The 19,102-nt window shown below is 37.3% G+C and overlaps 1 protein-coding gene across 1 annotated transcript in view; it reads right to left on the reverse strand.

Moving 5' to 3' along the window:
• Positions 1 to 508: 508 nt before the first annotated feature.
• The window catches only part of itga1 (integrin, alpha 1), a 34,146-nt gene continuing 15,552 nt past the window's right edge, over positions 509 to 19,102 (reverse strand). Inside the window, exons 2-30 of the mRNA XM_072454724.1 lie at positions 18,710 to 18,833; positions 14,955 to 15,064; positions 12,672 to 12,760; positions 11,735 to 11,849; positions 10,996 to 11,123; positions 10,398 to 10,546; positions 9,984 to 10,134; positions 9,704 to 9,878; positions 9,538 to 9,611; positions 8,271 to 8,418; positions 7,796 to 7,941; positions 7,315 to 7,458; positions 6,964 to 7,215; positions 6,763 to 6,893; positions 6,050 to 6,225; positions 5,804 to 5,955; positions 4,767 to 4,877; positions 3,486 to 3,562; positions 3,210 to 3,336; positions 3,059 to 3,136; positions 2,898 to 2,974; positions 2,730 to 2,819; positions 2,290 to 2,392; positions 2,103 to 2,219; positions 1,930 to 2,028; positions 1,752 to 1,856; positions 1,586 to 1,681; positions 1,400 to 1,513; positions 509 to 1,316 (exon numbers count right to left, since the gene is read on the reverse strand). Coding sequence (XP_072310825.1) covers positions 1,260 to 1,316; positions 1,400 to 1,513; positions 1,586 to 1,681; positions 1,752 to 1,856; positions 1,930 to 2,028; positions 2,103 to 2,219; positions 2,290 to 2,392; positions 2,730 to 2,819; positions 2,898 to 2,974; positions 3,059 to 3,136; positions 3,210 to 3,336; positions 3,486 to 3,562; positions 4,767 to 4,877; positions 5,804 to 5,955; positions 6,050 to 6,225; positions 6,763 to 6,893; positions 6,964 to 7,215; positions 7,315 to 7,458; positions 7,796 to 7,941; positions 8,271 to 8,418; positions 9,538 to 9,611; positions 9,704 to 9,878; positions 9,984 to 10,134; positions 10,398 to 10,546; positions 10,996 to 11,123; positions 11,735 to 11,849; positions 12,672 to 12,760; positions 14,955 to 15,064; positions 18,710 to 18,833 — 3,515 coding nt within the window. The 3' untranslated portion in view covers positions 509 to 1,259. The remainder of the gene's footprint in view (positions 1,317 to 1,399; positions 1,514 to 1,585; positions 1,682 to 1,751; positions 1,857 to 1,929; positions 2,029 to 2,102; positions 2,220 to 2,289; positions 2,393 to 2,729; positions 2,820 to 2,897; positions 2,975 to 3,058; positions 3,137 to 3,209; positions 3,337 to 3,485; positions 3,563 to 4,766; positions 4,878 to 5,803; positions 5,956 to 6,049; positions 6,226 to 6,762; positions 6,894 to 6,963; positions 7,216 to 7,314; positions 7,459 to 7,795; positions 7,942 to 8,270; positions 8,419 to 9,537; positions 9,612 to 9,703; positions 9,879 to 9,983; positions 10,135 to 10,397; positions 10,547 to 10,995; positions 11,124 to 11,734; positions 11,850 to 12,671; positions 12,761 to 14,954; positions 15,065 to 18,709; positions 18,834 to 19,102) is intronic.

Raw genomic sequence — 19,102 nt, forward strand, 5'->3', positions numbered from 1 at the left:
AGAAGTAGTGTAACTACACCACCAATCACTACATAGAAAAGAACAATGAATGAATTACAAGTAAATTAAAACTTTGTTGCCTCCTGCATGTCAATTATTTGGTGAACAGACATTTTAAATGAAGACAGAGCAAGATTGTGGTGTAGACAAAATATCATTTCAAAATTAACTATAGACCACCTGAGTAAAATCTAGTTTGGAGCACTGTTCACTAAAAAGGTAGACAAGGTAATGTGTGTGTGTGTGTATATATATATATATATATATATATATATATATATATATATATATATATATATATATATATATATATATATATATATATATATATATATATATATATATATATAGAGAGAGAGAGAGAGAGATAGAGAGATAGAGAGATATACATACACACATACATACATAATTAGAATTACATTAGCAAATAAATTCTGTACACAAGGCTTTAAAACACAAGGATTCATCTATTTACAATAAAAAATAAGGTTTTTGGTTAAAAGCCTAAAAAGTTCTGTATTTTTTAATAGGTGATGACAGTTGCACCACAATCTATACAAAAATATAAATTTAAACTTTGAATCATCGGACTTTTGGCTTATACATAGTAGGCCTATGAGAGTATCTACACAGCACCTTTGTTCATTGAACGAAATCAGTGTTAATCAAACTGGAGGTCAATGCGCCATGTGACATTTAGGAAGGAAACTGTCTAATAACAGAACGTAAACTTGTCAAATTAAAACAGTGTTTCTCTCATGATCAAATCAAACAGAGCGAAACTTTATAGATTGTTTGTACAGCAAATAAACCATATGATATCTACATAAGACATGGAACGAAGAGTCTTTAACCTCTCAGTTTTCAGTCTCAAAGCACCTGAGTTCTTAAACAAAGCTGACACAACTCCCAGGAATTGAAAAAGGTGGAAAATGCTACAGTCTACTGGTCTTTACTTTTCCATAGAAACACGACTGGTTTCTATTGCATGAAGTGAGTCACAGAACCTCAACCAATGAAAAAAGGCCTTTCCAAACAGACCCACCCAGGTCAAAAGTCAATCCCAGTTGTGATAAAATACAAAATGAATGTGGTTGAGTTCTATAAAGGCACTGACTGTTGTGCATTGGGTTGGTTATGGTTCATATGGCAATCCCTCTGTCTTTTGAGTTGGCTGTTAAAAGATTGTCAATAAGGTCTTTGATGTGTGTAAAGCAGGTGTCACGAGTCAAGTGTTCACTTCTGGCATGATTTCAACATCAGTCCATCATGTCCTCCTTTGAAAACTCTCTGGGTTTTCTTTTAAAAAAGCCCATCTGAAAGAGCAAGAATTCAGAGCAAATGTTTAGCCATTGTACATCAAAACAATATTAATTCAGTAGTTAGATTTCTTTTTTACCTTCCAAAGGATAAAGATTACAAGCGCCAGTATCAACAGTCCTATCAGAATGCTAATGATGATAATCCAAAAAGGGATGCCTCCTAAAGTCTCTTTCGAAATTTGGACTTTCACCTAATGCACAAAAACATAATCTGTACACAGAGAAAACCATACAGCATATGTATTACTGTCTTTATTACTTACACTTCTTGTTCTGCTATTACTACTTAGTACAAACAAATCTGTGTTTTTAATTTCCAGTGTGGCATTCACAAGCATGTGCAGATTGGAAAATTCAGCCTATAAATGAACCACATTATGTTATTTCATAATCATGAAATATTAAATAAGGATAATAACTTTAACACACCTTGATGAATGTAGGTTTCCAAACTCGGAAAGTTACATTGACTTGACTCCTTTTTGCCTCTGGAATAGTGCAAATAAAAGATGCACAAGCCAGATTTTCACAGCTCTGTGAAAAATGTATTATTTTGTAAACACATATATTAACTTATTATTATATTATTAAGGCATACCATACTTACTACTACAAAGTTTCCAAGAGTTTCTTTATTAGGGTTTGGTTTTACAATGTTTGGGTTAAGCTTTTCCAAGTTGATTAAGTGTGCAGCATCACACGAAACCTTTAAAGACAAAGAGGGAGCCATTATGAGACATTTCATTGAGTCATTATCTCAGAGGCAACAACAGTTTGTACCTGTGAGCTGGTTTTAATATGAGTTAAGTACAGTAAGTAGTTATTCATCGGAGACAAATGAGGGTAGGTTACTTTCAGATCGAGGTTTGGAGTCACAATATTGCTGTTTTTTTCCACCTAAACATAATGAGTTACAGAGACATTCATTTTATCAAATAATTCAATAATGAGCCTCAAGAAAACTTACTGTATATGTGATGTTGACCTCTTCCCCAATCATTTTTGTGTCATTAAATATGGTTGCAAATTGTTCACCCTCTTTAACAATGATATGTTCATCAAGTGGCCACCTACACAAAGGAAGACAAGTTAAGGTGCTGCAATCTGCGACCATTCAAACTCGTAAACTATAAATAAATTATTATTATTATTATTATTATTATTATTATTATTATTATTATTATTATTATTATTATTATTATTATTATTATTATTATTATATTTGTGTGAGGAGAAACAGAAGGACAATATCACAAAACACCACTAATAAGTAACCAGCTGGAATTTTTCATTAACACTCAATGTCTCCGTGGATTGAGATGTAAACTACCTAAACTAAACACTGGAGCTTTTTTCATGTGGCACACTTATCTCTCAATGTTTGTGAATGGAATTGGGTTTACTCACACAGTGAAAATAAGTCCAGCTTCATACTTCACAGGGATTGAGATCTGCACGGTGTTGTCATGTAATGTAGATTCTAACTCTTCACTGTCACTGACACACAAAAACAAAATTATTGTGTTATACATTATAACATGTTTAGAATATATTCACAAACATCATAACTATTACCTTGTTGCTGTCACATTGATTTGGATATCATTTTGAATATGTGCTGGATTCACGTCAAATTTCACTTCCAGGTTTTTCTAGTAGAAATTATAACATCAATTAAAAATATACCACTGGGCTGGCATTCACTTGTTATTCTGGTGTGAAAATGGCTTTCCAACCTCCACATTATTTTCCAAAAAGGGGTATCCAACAGCGCACTCCACTTTAGTGTTGTTCAAAGAGAAGTCTGTTTCAGGCTGCAAAAAAAAAATCAGTCAATCAACTTTGAACTGAACCAGGCGTACAATAAAGAGCATTAGCGTCTCTTACCTCCACTTTAACATAGTTAATGTTTGGTGAAAAGCTGACAGTAAGTTTGGTGTTGTATGCATTATCTTTGGTATTTTTAATGCTGATTTTCACATCTATCTTCTCCTTGTTTGCCTTAATAATCATTCTGGAAACAAAAATGCAACACATTATGTAATGGACACTCTCCACCTAAGGGGGGCAGTAAAGCACTAAATTGAAGAGGATGTATTACAAAAAAGAGCAGCCTTCTGAGTTGTGCACGTGCATCTATAGTTCCATGGTTGTGTCACTTACGTTTTTACACTTGGCTCTGCTTTGAGTGACAGATCAGCGATGCATCTCTCGTCATTCCCACAGTCCACTAACGGGATCTAAGAGAAAATAACAGAGAGCAAACACACTGTGATAGTTGGATCTTTAATATTTGACTGAAATTATGACCTTCAGGGCGTTCTAACGTCTGCTTTGCTCTCTTTCCCTTTTGTATCTACCCAAAGGACAGAACAACTCTAACTTGTGAGTGCAGAGAGCCCTGAATATCACGTACAGCACAATGTCTCAATAAGAAAAAAAGTAAGCTTCCGTTTGATGACTTCCTTTAGCTCTGTGTCCCCTTTTCTTCCTTTCAATAACAAAAACAGACTCTGCTATAGCTCTTTGTTCTGCACTGTATACATGGATTTCAGAGTCAAAATCTACCACCATTTCAATCAACGCAAAACCCAATACTATACTGTATATTTTGAACATTATAACCATGAAACTGAAGCCCACAAATATTAATTAACATCTTGGGTGAATATGGGTAAAGTGGGACTGTTTTTAAAAATTCTGCTTCTGTTATTTTTTGTTTTAAATGAAATGCCAAGGTCTTGATTGTAATACAAGAGTCAGATTTTTGGAGGTCTCTTGGTAAAGTGGGACAGTGACAAAATGTTTATAATTAAATTAACAAAAGGAATTTGCATGTTATTTGTCCACATTTTATTTATAATTATTGCCTAATATTTTATACATAGTAGAAATATTTTTGCATCTATTAGTTAAAAGGATTATAGCCATAACAACCTTTATCCCAAACGCCTGTCAGTAGGCCCACTTTCACATTTTTACTGGTAACCTTTATATTAATATATATATATATATATATATATATATATATATATATATATATATATATATATATATATATATATATATATATATATATATATATATAATCTCTTTATTACATTTCAGAAAATATCCTCACATCCACAAAACCTATTATTTATTCTGTACACAGGATTGATTTCAACATAAAATGGATGTCCCGCTTTACCCATACACATCGCTCGCAGCTATAACTTTATGGAAACATCGTGTTAGATAACAGCGCCTGCAGGAGTGTGGGAAGACTTTAATGCCAGATGAGGCTAAACACTAATGCTGCAGAAAGAACTGTTGGCTGATGATCGGCAGCTGTTGCAAGTTCCTCTAATATAGTGGGAACTTTTCTCTGCACACAAAGTAATCCTGAATATCAAAGCTGTACTTTATAAAACAAAACAATCAACAACATATACGTCGTCTTACTGTTTTGTTGATAGCACGAGGAAGGTTTTCATTCAGTACTGGTCCCTTGTCCTCGTTTACCAGGCCAAAATCCAGAGAGACCATCAGGGGATCCTTGAAGTCCAGTCTGGCCTGAACAAGATAGAATAAAGAGTAAACGATAATATGTGTCATTTTATACACAGGCAGTCTCTAAAACGCTGAGGAGAATCTATTACTGTTGAACTCAAGCAGTGACTGTTGACAATAAAATTCAGTATATTTTGCTGGTCACAAAAGACCATCTGAAATATATATGTTTTTTAATTCTTCATTTATTCTTCATATCATGTAGTCACTGCTGGTCAATATGCACCATTCGTTAATAAATATTAGTTCACAACTGTTGCCTGCAAAGGGAGTCACATTAAATTGTGCTGAGATAAACCTTTTAGCTGAGCATTAAAATACAAATGGTTACAAATAGTTAAAAGCTTCATGTTGTCTCCCTGATTTGTTAAGCTCAGTTTTGACACCAGAAGTAACAAGTAATTCCTTGTCAGATAAAAAACAGCCTGCTACATGTATGTGAACAGAGCAGGTATTCATGGCAGTCACACTGAACAACAGCTGTTCCCACTGATGAGTTACTCCTTCTGGAGCCTAGGACGGCAAATCAGAAAATCAGAAAAATGCATTACCAGTATGAGTGGCTGGAATAGGAGCTTGCACTACTTTACACAGCTTATAATGTTCACGTTATTATGTAAAAATAAAAAAAACAATTTACAATGAAAGGGGTTTAATTTAGTTCAAATATAATTCCACCACATAATGGCTCCAAACATTGACGAACAGATCACAATTGCAGTATAGTGTCACATTTACCAGGCTTGATCGCCCTGCAAGTCCCACACAGCTCTAACATTTCTGGCAACTGACTGAGAAAAAGTAAGTAAAGCTTTGTACCCCTTTCTGATCTTTCATTTCTTTTGAATGAAGAGTTTGGTACTGTTCTACTATTAACAATTCTCTACAGTCAGACTAAACAAGTAAAGACCTCATTGAATGGTACTTGCCGACATCACAAAGGTCTCTTTTGAACATGTTCTTTCTCCGTCACTAATGTTGAATTGGCGTCTAATCCTTCGGTCACTTTTACCCTCTTTGTCGAGAAAAGAGGCCCTGGCTTTGGCACGTAGGGCGTCGACCGTCAGATTATAGAAAATCTCTTTTGCGTACAACAGAAAAAGACACATTAGTCAACATGTGGGGGAAATGGTAAACACAAACTAAAAATCACATAATTATGCTTTGTCACTCACCATAGTCGACCGTGTCATCCTTGTTATCAGATTTGATTGTGTAGACAAAACACACTTCTGTTGTTACGCACACTGATTTGCGACCTTTATGTTCACATTGATACTGAGCTTGCTGCAGTCGAATTTTAGGAGGGTCAAAGGTCATATTGGCATGGAGCTCTGCCACATCTCTGGACCTGTCAATTTTCAATAAACTTGTCAGCAAGTTGCAGACTCATTTAACTTAACCCAGACGCACAAAACTACACTGCAACTCCATTTTCTCACAGAATGTCATAAGAAGTGGGTTAGCTAAAGTCTCTCTTTCCAAATACTGAGATTCACAAATTACAGCCAACAGTCCGGGAAACGCAAGCGCCTCCTGCCAAATCTGTTTAAACTCTAGGCCTCATGGGAGATGTAGTTTTCACACAGCTTTGGCCAGGAGAATCTGTGGGAGAGGCTTGGCCTGGGACTCTAAATCACAACATGTGGGCTGATGTTTGAAAACTTTGTGGGCTGATGTCTTGAGGTCTGTCTCCAACAATCTAGCACAGGCTTTAAGGGAGCGATCATTAGGAAGCTGTTGCTCTCCATCCTACAAGCCCAAAGGGACAGGAACAGCTGTCCAAACCAGACTTGGACGATGGAAAACAGGATGCTTAATATTCACTTTTTCTATAAAGGAATGCGCTATTTTGGGAGTCAATGTAATTTATTATAATGTTACTCACCAGAACAAAGACACTCCTCCGAGACCTCCAATAGTAACATCAGTGATCCCATCTCCATTAAGATCCATAACTCCATGAATAGACTGACCAAAGAACTTGATTTTGTCACCATCTCCGCCTGCAGGAATTCTCTGAAACACCACAAATACTTGAAGCATATTCACCTGGTTCTACAAAACCTTCTTGCATTGTGACCTTTACCTGAACATATTTCTCCTTGAGTGTGGCCCCTTCACCATGATAAATATACACAGCTCCTTTGTGGTCATTTTCCAGGGGGGCCCCAATGGCTACATCATTAAAGCCATCCAAGTTGAGATCTGACACTGCAGCAATGGCCGTACCAAATCGAGCCCCACACGGTTCATTCTTATTGGAGCAAACGTCTGAGTGGGCAGTACAACAAGACTGATTTATGGGTTTCAAAGTGAATTCGTACTCAAAATGGCCATCCTGTTATTGAGCAAAGAGAGAAAAATAACCTCATATATAAATGTGCAAAGAATAATTGCAAAAGGACACGTGATTTGTGATGAAGTAATATGGAATCACCTCATTGATCTTGTAAACATACACTTGACCCTGCTCATCTTTCTCACTGCCCATGAACATTGGTGCTCCAACTAACAAAAGATCAGTGTAGCTGTCTTTGTCTACATCCACTGTCTGCAGGACGCTGCCGAAATAGGACCCAATCTGTGGACGTTATCACATAGTTTGTGTAAGAATGAGTCAAATAGTCATACGTCGGGTGTTACAACAAGAGAGGAGAATGTGTCAGACTCAGGTAGTGCCCATAGTGTGGAACAATACACAAAATATGTTTACAAATGCATAATAATAAGACAAGGATTTCTAACATTGATCGTGGAAAGAGGGGTTTATTGGATGTGCTACAATATGTTATTCTATTGGGTGATGTTTGGACAATGTAGATAATAGTTCTGGACTGTGTTTTTATGGCCACAGCTACTTCTGTATCACAAAAGACATGGCATTTGCAGCCGAACTGTAGTTTTGTCATCTTGCTGACCTGTTCTCCCCTGAGTATCTGTGAGATGGCAACGTTATTGTCCTCGTCCAAACGATAAACGACCACGCGTCCAGTGTGGTTATATCGAGGGGCTCCGGTGATGTAGAAGACGCCACTGGGGGTTGAGGCTGACTGGACATCATACCCTACAGACCGAGAGCACATTTGTGTTTAGTTTCTAAGCAGTTATACAGTAAGTAAGTCTGAGTTTACATACTGTGAATGCCAGAACTTCAACACTACTTTACAGTGACATGTTGATAAAATACTATGAAACATGATGCTATAAATGCACAATAACACTCCAAAGGTTTAAGAATGTGGCGTCACTTATTGTTGATTTTAATGTGACAGATTGAATGAGAACGTCACATTATATTTACAATCTAACGGACAGTCAAGCTTGTCATCTTACTTTTTGTTTAGCTTTAAAACTGTCAGGATATTTTGTGCTGGAGTTAAGAGTTGAGCATACCGTGGTATCCAGCCAGCTGTTCATATCCTGCCTCAATGTCTGCGTTGTAAAAACTGTTCTTCCCAGGAACTATGGATCCTGCAGGAGTGTGCATCACCACTGTACCATTCCAGTCATAGGCTCCCACTGCACCAAGTAGCACACCTTCCTGTGGGAATTACACATATAAAACAAATAGCACAGTCAAATATTGAATGGATCTACAATAGCCACCTAAGCAATTAGACCTAAAACACACATTTTAACACAATATTTATCATCATTATCTCAACGGAAGAGGAGGGCTCACAGAGGATATTACATTGTTCATTAGTCACAGTAAATTACACAGAGTTACTTCCTCCCTTGTAGTAGAATATTTGTGTTGTGTCTAGTGTTGAATGAGTGCAGCGTTAGCTGTAATTTAACAATAGCTGAAAAGCATGAATCAGGAGCAATATATGTTGTGTCTAGTGTTGAATGAGTGCAGCGTTAGCTGTAATTTAACAATAGCTGAAAAGCATGAATCAGGAGCAGAAAGTGTCTACAACACAAAAGGATGTGACGAAGTTAGTGCTGGCATGTTTGTCTAAACAAGCATGTGATTCAACCTCTGGTCCCGAGTGTGTCTTTCCCATCAGTGAACTTCTCATGCCACCAAAGCGGGACACAGGAGCAGCACAGAAAGTCTCTCTGTCTACAAACTTTGACTGACCGAACTAAATCACCAAGGGCTGAAGATGCACCAGCGATAACACTGCGGTGTTCTGCACAAACTATTATCCAAAGCAACATTCTCACCAATGGATCTACTTTATCATGCAAGCTTCACATCTAGTCACAAATGTTCCTTTCACTGGAATGTATAGACTTTTATCTGTCAGACATTGATGAAGAGATTCAGTGCACTATAGCTAATGTGATAATAAATATTGATACATGTATATATGTATATATCATACATTGATAAGATGTGAATGGCTTTCACATTGCATTCTTTAAAGAGGAAATACATCTGGTATTATTCGCAAATTTCTTAAACCCAAAAGGTCAAGACAGAGGCTGCATTAATATGTGGAGGGCATGTCTAAAACACATTAACTGGCAGCTCTAAAACACAAGAGAAAAAAAAATAAGCAGGTAACATTATCATATTTGATAATATCCTGTCCCACACATTTACATTCAAAGTAGGGAATATCAAAGTCATTTCTCTGAAGAAATCATTGAGAAAGTCGTGTGGCTGGCCAGGCTAGAACAGAACTTTATGTCATTTTATATCACTTACTTTAGACGTGTGAGCACTGAAGCCAGTTTGAGACATCTCCATTTCATAGGATGAGGTGAAATTACCAGTTGTAGCTGAAGAATGAAGTGAACATGGTATAAATATATTAGTATAATTACTCCCCCGTCAGTAACATCATTAGTTATAAATGAATATCTGTATTTACCCTCCAATGCAAATATCCTGCTCCCTAGAGCATCTACAATGCTCAGAAGAGCAAACTCATCTGATACATTGAAGAAATGGTCATGTAATGGCGGACTAGAGATTGATTCAATTTCCTTAATGAACTTCTGTACTTCTTCTGCACTTTTGTTCTGACGATTGTAGTCTCCCAACACCTACACAGAAAATTAAATGAATGTCAAAATGGTTACTGAGGATGAAGTCATTTTGGTCCTTGGCCTTACAATTGGATGAATAAATAAGATTTAGGCTGTACGTACAGCAATGCCAAACCTCTCGATGTCATCTTCTTCACAGTCTTCGATGACCCGCTTCATATTGTAGAAGTCATGTGACTCACCGTCCGTCACAGTCACCATGACTTTCTTAACTCCAGCTCGAGCACCGCGCTCGGCCATAAACGCCTCCTTCCTAACATATAAAAACATGACATTATCCACACATATTGGAATACATATTTTAATAAATTATAGTTTGTAATTCATCTTTCTTTTCTAATGCTGCTTTTCTTTTTTGCTGCTGTTGAAATTTGCTTAATCAATTTCCCAATTGTTAATAGGGTTGTGGTAGTAAGTGTAGCAACTACACTTACTACCACAACCTTAATAAAAGACTGTGTTAAAACTGCTGCTGAAGGTTTTAAACATGGAGTGGCACGGTCGGGGGTTAATTACCTGGCTGTGTCGATACCCAAAAAAGTCATGGTCTTGAAGCCTGTTTGCTGTGGAAGCTCTTTTACAAAGTCCACCAGATCTTCAGTGTTGTTAAACTGACTCAGGTTGACGTTGTGAGTCACTGTCTCACCATACGACACAATGCCCACCTGGAAAATACACACCATTTTATTCTTATTATAAAACAGAACAAATTTGGAAATGCCATTGACTTTTCCATTTCTCCCTTGTGTCACTGCCTTTTCTTTTTGGTCCACGCCTGTTCTCTCTCTGACATTGCGCTGAGGATGTGGGCGCGTTTTTTGGGCCCAATATGAATAAATATTCTTTAAAAAGTGGGCAGAGGACTAAGAGCACCCATGGAAGATGTGACTTGCAACCACCAGAATCAGCGGTGAGACAGTTTTCCAGTCTTGCCCTCTGGAAAACTGCAGCGACTCCAAGACGATCAATGTAACCATAATAAAACCTAACCACGCTGCACACGGCTCTAACGCAGGCAGATGGAAATACAGCAGACTTGAATCAGTGACTCTGCTTCATTCAAAATAATTTCGGATATTTAAAGTATGTCTATGAAAACTAAAGGAGAACTTACTTGTGAAAGTTTGGGTCCGATGACAATGTTTGAAAGAAAGCGCACCAGAAATGCAGTGATACCAGACCAGGGGTAGATACTGTTTGATCCATCCAAGACAATTACAATATCCAGCTCCTTGGCACACTCTGAAATCAATCAATGATGATCAATCAACAATTATTCTCAGCTTTGTTTAAGCGTGTTTGGTGTCATTTGTTGTGTTAAAAATATGTTTGCTATTTCTTCAAATACAACTAAGTTTGTTTGTTTTTCTTACAATTACTATTTATTTTATCATTTCCCCTTTTGGTAACATTTGAAGTATTGAAAATTGTCCTTGAGTGATGGTTTTTAGTCACCTGTGGCGGATTTTGTTTTGAGATTTGGTCCAAACATTTACAAACGTGCGTGTGCTGTTAGGATGATTCATGGATGATAACAGGAATGTGAAAAAGAAAGCAGAAGAGGCATAGACTGTTTAAACTGGGCTCCTCTCTGCACTGTTTCCTTCCAGGGAAACACAGAGCGGCCCCTGTAAACCGTCTCCAAACTTGGGCATACAGCAGAGCACCAGGCTGGGCTCTGGCTCGGGATGGGGTCACACACAAGTTTAGATTTACAAGAATGCTCTAATCTTCTTCATTGCTCAGACAAAGTCATGTTGGGGTCTTTGGGTGGAGCTACTGTCATGATCCTAATCTCCTTTTTCTGAGTCAGTTCATTTACCATGTGATTAGTGGCTGTCACAGTGTTTTACCTTGCACCGCGGGGGCAATGGAGTTAAGAATCTGGAAGGAAGCGCTGACATTGGCACAAACACCTGAGATGTACTGTTGCTGTCCGCACATGTATCCATACTGAGGCCCACACGCCTGCAGCGACAGGAAGTAAGCACATGTATGAGAACAATAGAAAAAACAAGAAACAGACATCTAAAAGTCTGCAAGCGCGTCAAGACTATTTTGCCTGCACGTCAGCGGTGTCTACACAAAATGGCAATGTCATAATAACTGACATTGCCAAATAACTCTTTTAATAGTAGTATATTTTTGGAATATTGGGCAATGGCTGTAAGAATAAAGTGCATGTCTTGAGTGAAAGAAATCAGTCTAAAACAAAATACAAGGTGAATTATCCTTTCAGTTTAATTTCTTCTCTTTGGCTTCTTTTGCAACAAGAGCTTGGGAGGAAAGTTAACGATTGCAGAAACAGTTTTCTCTATTACAGTTTGGCAATATTGTGGCTTCAGCAATTGCTCAGCATTTTAATTGTGATGTGTTAAGTAATGGCACATAAACAGTGCCATAGCGCTGAAAAGATCCTCTTATGGGCCACTTATAGATTTACAGCGCTCGGGTTATACACAGCTGCACACAATTTAAATACAATAACACTTTTTAAATCTAGAAATGCAGTGATAAGTCACATCAGTAGAATAATAAAAAGCCCTGTCAGTTTTAATTAATGGCGTGCATGTGATTGCAACAATAACAGAGTTTGAGCCCACACATTTGTGCTTTATTCACTCGTGCAAGAGACGGTTGACATGTGCACTACTTTCTCATAACCACAGTGGGAAAGGCCCACTTAGTCCAAAGGTCCTGCAAACACTAAAAATACTCATGCTTCGCTTCTTCTTTTGTTTTTGGCATGGAAAATATCAAGTGCATTTATTTTTTCAAATCCCAACCTACCAGAAATCCTCCATTGGGATTGGTCACTAGTGTGGTTCCCATGGTCATGTTCTCTTTGACTTCATTTAGGTTGGGAACTGTTGTGTTTCCTACAAGACGAAAGTATGGATGAATAAACAGAGTATAAACCCCAGGGCAGCACAGAGGAGCCACAGCTGGATGAGTTTGTGAACACTTTCCCAAAGGAGAACATCAGCTAAAAGTCATATTCATGTTGCAAATATGTGCTTATGAAATGCTGTAATTCCTTACTTTCTATTGAGTCGTGTGGAATAAGATTGCATCAGATGACATTTTAATTTTAACCATGCTTTCTTTAAAACCTCAAGTGACTCCCCAGATGTTCAGCTGTCACTGATTTCAATTAGAAACAAGTCACTACTTCATTTTTTGGCTAAAAATAAAGATTTACTTAAGAAATAAACCCCATTTGCTTGCAGTAGGATATAGGATGTATTATTTCTGACTTCCTCTAAAATCTTTGGAGTCACTTGAATGCCCTAGTTTTAATCTGTACATATATCAAATATGCAGTTCTCTATAAAACTTGGAGACACTGTGGCAAAGTGACACTTGATGCAGTGAACCCTCGTCGGACAGAAAGCTGCTTTGACGGAGCTGAAGAGAATAGGCGCCTTGTCCTCAGTAAACTGTGACTCCTGTTAGATCAAATCTAAAATATCTGAATATTCTCTTTGCCTTCCTGAAACCTCCCTGATTACATCGCAAAATGGCTCCTGTTTTTATTTGGACGGACAAACTGAACTTCTGCCATATGAATAGTGTTCTTTGGAGGCCAAGAAATTAAGAAATTGAAACCTAACCAAAAAATTGTCATAGATTAAAAAAAAGACAATATTAGCTAGTTTCTTTGTGTCTCAAGTAGGGATGTCAGATGTTTTTGTTTCCATAATAAAGAGGAAAAAACATCTGGGTTGAACAATTATTCACAAATACAGTAAATGTGACAAAAACAGACAGATAACAACAGTATACTTTACCTTTAGATTTGTTTTTGAGCAATTTATTCTGTCAGAAACGTCTAAAATAGTCAGAATTATAATTTTTTTGTTCTTACGATTATGCTGTGACCTGAAAAACCCCCATTATTAATTAACCTAATAAGAAGGTATCTAGGGCTGTAGTTCGCTAAAGAATGTTTTGTTCGACTCAAGAAATTCTCTGTCATTCGATTGGTCGACTAAAAGGAACAGAAACTGGCAAATGCTTTCAAAACAGTTAAGCATTTTGATGATCTGACCAAATGTCTGGCCCAAAACTGCACTTATGAGACCACAGCGGCTCATGCCACAAACAACTATTCACACAAAAGTACTTGGGAACAGTGTATGTAAAATGACAAAATAAACTATTGAATCACTGCCAAATCTTCAGCCAGCTCACTCCATGTCTTAATAAAATCATTAGTCAACTAACTAATCATCATCGACTGAATAATCAGCATATCGACTAATAACGGCTCTAATGGAATCATTCAGCTCTCATTTTGGTCGAATTTTGTTAACACGTGAAGAAAGAAACTCCCAAAGAACATAATTGATTTGGGGGAAACACAAGCTATAATTGCACAATAAGCACCACATATTTAACTCTACCCACAGTGGCTTGGCTGATGCTTTGTAGTTGGAAAAATAATGCAAATAAAACACACATAACTACTTTGGTGTCTGCTGATTACGCGCGTCACTTTAAATATTGATATTGTGTGTAGCTGTAGGGTCACAGGGGTGCTGACTCATGCCTTTGGTTCATGTTGTGCTTTACATCGACTGCGATGTAGCTGTCATCGTGCGCGCCCCTCCCTGTTGTTCACCCAGGGCTCTGGCTCCAGCTGCCAGGCTTATGATATTCCCACTGGAGCTTGTGCAGACTAAACTTGACTGAGCTCTTCTATCGGACTCGCCCGAGATAACAACAAAGTGCAGCTAACTACTGTTTTAAGGCCTTACTGTAAGTGAGCGTTAGGCAGAAGAACGGTGACTCCGACTCGCCAAATGGGCCGAGATGTAAACGTTAATGTGGACGAGTATTCATTTGAAAATCACAGTGGAACACAAACTGGCCGATTTGTTGAGACAAACGTAGACAGTGCAATGGAGACAGACTGGAAGAGTGTTTATCTGCTTAATTAAAACATAATTAACTTGTTTATTGACTGTTTTCCTGTTGAGATGAACCCGACTTCCTCTGAGTAAATGACAGTCACATTTAGGGAGTTTTTACAGAAAAAAGAGTAAACATCAAGTGAAAAGTTTGACTTACTTGGTAATTCAAGCTTGATACATTTATTTTCTCCTTCATGAACAGGGCATTTGTAGACATCTCCTGTGCGTCTGGCTGGCTGTCCCGACAATGGTGACCCAATTAAAATCCTGAATGTGAAAGTGTTTGGGTTAAAATGTTATGTTAAAATGCAAATAAATCCCACTGTTATTGGAACTGCTGACTGGAACTATGCTTCATTTTGCCCACACTCACTTGAATAGCCTTAACCACACTTAATTAAAGCAAAACATTGTGAGGTATAATCAGCCAAATTCAATTATACATAATCAATTGTCACCACAATAGATTTCATTATTCTTCGTATTGGTGTTCCCATTGCAAAGTGCCTGAATGTGAGTCTGCGAGGGAAAATACAGTTTAACTCCAAAAGTGGCTTAAGCCAATTATTTTCTGTGTACAAGGAATTCCAATAGATTTTGATCTTCTACATAGTCAAAACATACTTTTTAGTAAACTGTTAACACCCCTTAAGAGATATCTATGTATCAGGACACATACAGGCTCATAAGCCTTTGTTCACACCCTGAAGAAGGAGGAGGAATGGCTTTAACATGTCCTGCCCCCATGGAATAAAGGCTTTTTATATATTTTTTCGGCCCAAGTGAGTGCCTGATATTTGCTTATAATCTTTGCGCAGTGAATATCTTTGTTCATATCTCGTTTTACTTTCCCAAGACTTGCAGTACTGAAGACATTACAATGGCAAAATAGGCTACATATGCTCGCATTCACAACTGTCTGTCCATGACTATGTACACATGTGCTTCTCCAACGTGTCAGTCAAACTTGTGCTAAAAACAGCCGGTCATCTGCCTCCTCTAAACACTCACGCTTATTAACATTCCCCAGATCTAATGGGCCCTGGTCAACAAGAGAGACCCAGCGGAGAAGGGGAGAACATCACAGAATAATTGATATCCACCACTAAAGCGTGTACTTGCAATGTGTATTAAAGATTTAGCTCTAATCTAGTTCTGAGTGGTTTTGACACAACAGCTCAGAGTTAATCCCTTGATAGGCCTCACAGGGGTCAGAACCTTTCTCTTTCATTGACATCAGAAGAACAAACGTTCAACATCATTTGCTTGACTTTTTGAACGTGACGTTTTCATGATAAAATATAATGCTCAGGGAAATTTTGATTTTGAATGTTGTTTTGAAGATATACACAAATTAAATTCATCTTGAGTTTATCATTTGTTATAAATAGGATGCAACAAAAAGAGCAGATTAAAAATAAACATGAAAAATAAGTGTATAAGGTGATATTTCTGCAATTTTGTGGTTCATTTTTACAGACATTTCATTTTTTTCTGATAAATTAACCTAAAAAATATGTTTTAAGACACATTTCTGTTGAATTGAAATAATATCATCTGACAATTGTTCCATAAACGTAGAGCTATTTACTGCATGGTAATTAACAACAGTCAGACACAGGAAATACTAATTTAATACTCCGGTTAATTTACTGGAGTACATTTTCAACAACATTTTACTTTTCAGACACCATACTTTTACTCTTATCATACTTGAGTAAAAGTATTGTGCTCCTCTGCCCACTGCAAGTGTAACATCAAAGTTTTTGAAATGTTAAACTATTTGTACATTTGTGTTTCCTGCACCGTCCCTTAGGATATTATTTAGTTTAGTTTTAGTGTAATACCAGATTGTAATGCGTTATTTAAAATTTTGTCCTGCCAAGTACATACAGTATTTCAAATTGTAACTCAGATGTTTCGTCCTAGGGCTGACTAATTGTGACTGATCAACTATAAAGAATAATGGAGTATATTAACTGATAATTGTAACCGTTAACTGGACTAAACAGACTCTATAAAGACATGTCAAAAGACTTTTTACAACAAAGACAAATACACTTTACTTGATATATTTCTTGGACTACTTTGTACTTCTATTGCGGTCACAATACTCTCACTTCAGTGTAAGTTTCGGCTACTCTGCAAATAATAGTCTAATTTCTTAAAACCAGGACCCACAACGGTGAATGATACTTTTACATGCATTAAAACAGACATGGAAAACCTAATGTATGATTTGTTTTTTGTATTTGATTCTTTTATTAAACTTACTCAAGTAAAAACAAACAAACAAAAACCCGACTCGCACATGGTCCATAGACTAGAAAGAAGACTTGTTGCATATGTACTGCATTTTCACACCATATATATCTATCTTTTAGTGCTACGCTGAGACCGAGGTGCTTTGTGGAGGTGGAGGGTGGGGCTGTGGGGGTGGACATCTGTGATCCATCAGCCACTCCGCTTTTACATCACCTCTATCTGTTCATTATTTCTCCCAGGGCAACATCACATCTCAGGTTTAATGTCTACCCCCTTTTCCTCTCCTGTAAGTATCTTCTTTCATCTGTAACCAAATCTCTCGTGCAAAAAAACCCCCAAAAAACGTTCTTTCATGGAACAAAACGGCCTTATCTGGATAAGTTAGTGCAGCTCGACTGTGGGTAATCCAGCTGATTCCACGGTCAGACAAAGAGTGAGTTGCGGTAAATTGATCTCATTTGAGTTTGATAAGTTTAGTAGTGCAGGTAACGCCAGGTGGGAAAGGCATCTGGAGGTAATAAAGAACAAAACACGTATAAAAAGTGTCCGACGGCAGACAGCGTGAAGCAAAGAGACACTGGTCCTCCTCAAACTAATCCTATTTAACAGCAGCAGGCTTTTAAAATACGAGTGCAGCAAGAATACCTTGGTGCTCGGTGTCAGCACGTTTACAGGGATGTGGATACTCTGGTGGCTACTTTTAAGGTTAACAGCTCCAGTCATAAACGCCCGAGGCCTCGATGGACAGACAGCTGGCATTTCCCGTCGCCGTGAAAAAATAAATCAGCGGCGTCTTTGTTTTCTGCTGTTTTGCGATTGCGTAGTATGTAATTGTTCTGGAAAAACTGGGGGGAAAACAAAGTAGGGCACAAAGTAGGGCACAAAGTAGGGCACAAAGTAGGTCCGTCACTAACGATTATTTTAGTAGTCGACTAGTCAGCAATTATGTTTCAATTGGTTGACAAGTCAAACGATTAATTCTACTGTTCATTGAGACATTTTATATAGATCATTGACCAAATAAAGGTTGAAATATGGTGACTTATGGCTTTTAGATAGATCATTTTTATGAAAAATGTATTTTAATGGTGAAAATCAGAGGTAGTTTATTATTTTTGACGTTTTAATTCAATAATGTTGCTGTCTTTGTTATAAAAAAGGTATTTTTGCACGTGTTTTAGAGTCTGTACAATCCAGATTACGATGATCAAAACACGACTATGATTATTTTTATAGTCGACTAGTCACAGTTAATCAATTAATTGTTTCAGCCCTAATACAAAGTTACATTTATTACGGTACATTTTGTGCATGCTGTCAATTAGCCTATTATTACAAGATTAACTTCCTGGCCCTTCCTGTATAAATGAAGGTAATAATAATAAATAATGACTTTAGCTTAGTAAAATTGTCAAAATCCGATTGAAATATAACCAAGTATCTGTTTTCAACCCCTATTTATATTTTTACAGCCTTCGCGTTTCAACACTGTCTTTGTCAGGCCGTTATTTAGTGCAGAGCTTAATTGTTTTGGCTACAACATTACAACAAGACCAGCAAGTCAACTTTTACTGATATCATTAAGGTTTTATGAGATTTCCCTCTTACATACAAGCATCATAAACAAGCACAGGGCTGTACACTCACCATTTGCCCTCGCTGTTCTCAAACTGCTGCACGGTGTATCCAAACATGTCCTCCAGTGAACCTCCAGTGAATGACATGCCATTCTTCTCGTCCACATTGAAGCACAGGACACAGGCCAGCAGCGCTGCGGACAAACAGGAAGACGTTATGAAATTTAAAGTTTAAAAAAAATCTAAACTTTGTCTCAAAATCGGCTAAACAATCATATCTATGTTTCTTTTAGAGCTGCGCTATTTGGGAAAATATCTAGTATTGTGATTTGTGATTCATGTTGCAATAATAGGATTCTGTTCTAAGTTCAGATACAAAGAAGAAAAAGACTGTGTCCATTCATAGCTATTTCATATTGCGATTTCATATTGCAATTTGTGATCGTGATTAGCAGTTTGCGGC

The sequence above is a fragment of the Eucyclogobius newberryi genome, unplaced genomic scaffold, assembly GCF_026437365.1.
Source record: "Eucyclogobius newberryi isolate DKJ021-1_F unplaced genomic scaffold, fEucNew1.0.hap1 SCAF_2, whole genome shotgun sequence".
NCBI classification, from domain to species: domain Eukaryota; kingdom Metazoa; phylum Chordata; class Actinopteri; order Gobiiformes; family Gobiidae; genus Eucyclogobius; species Eucyclogobius newberryi.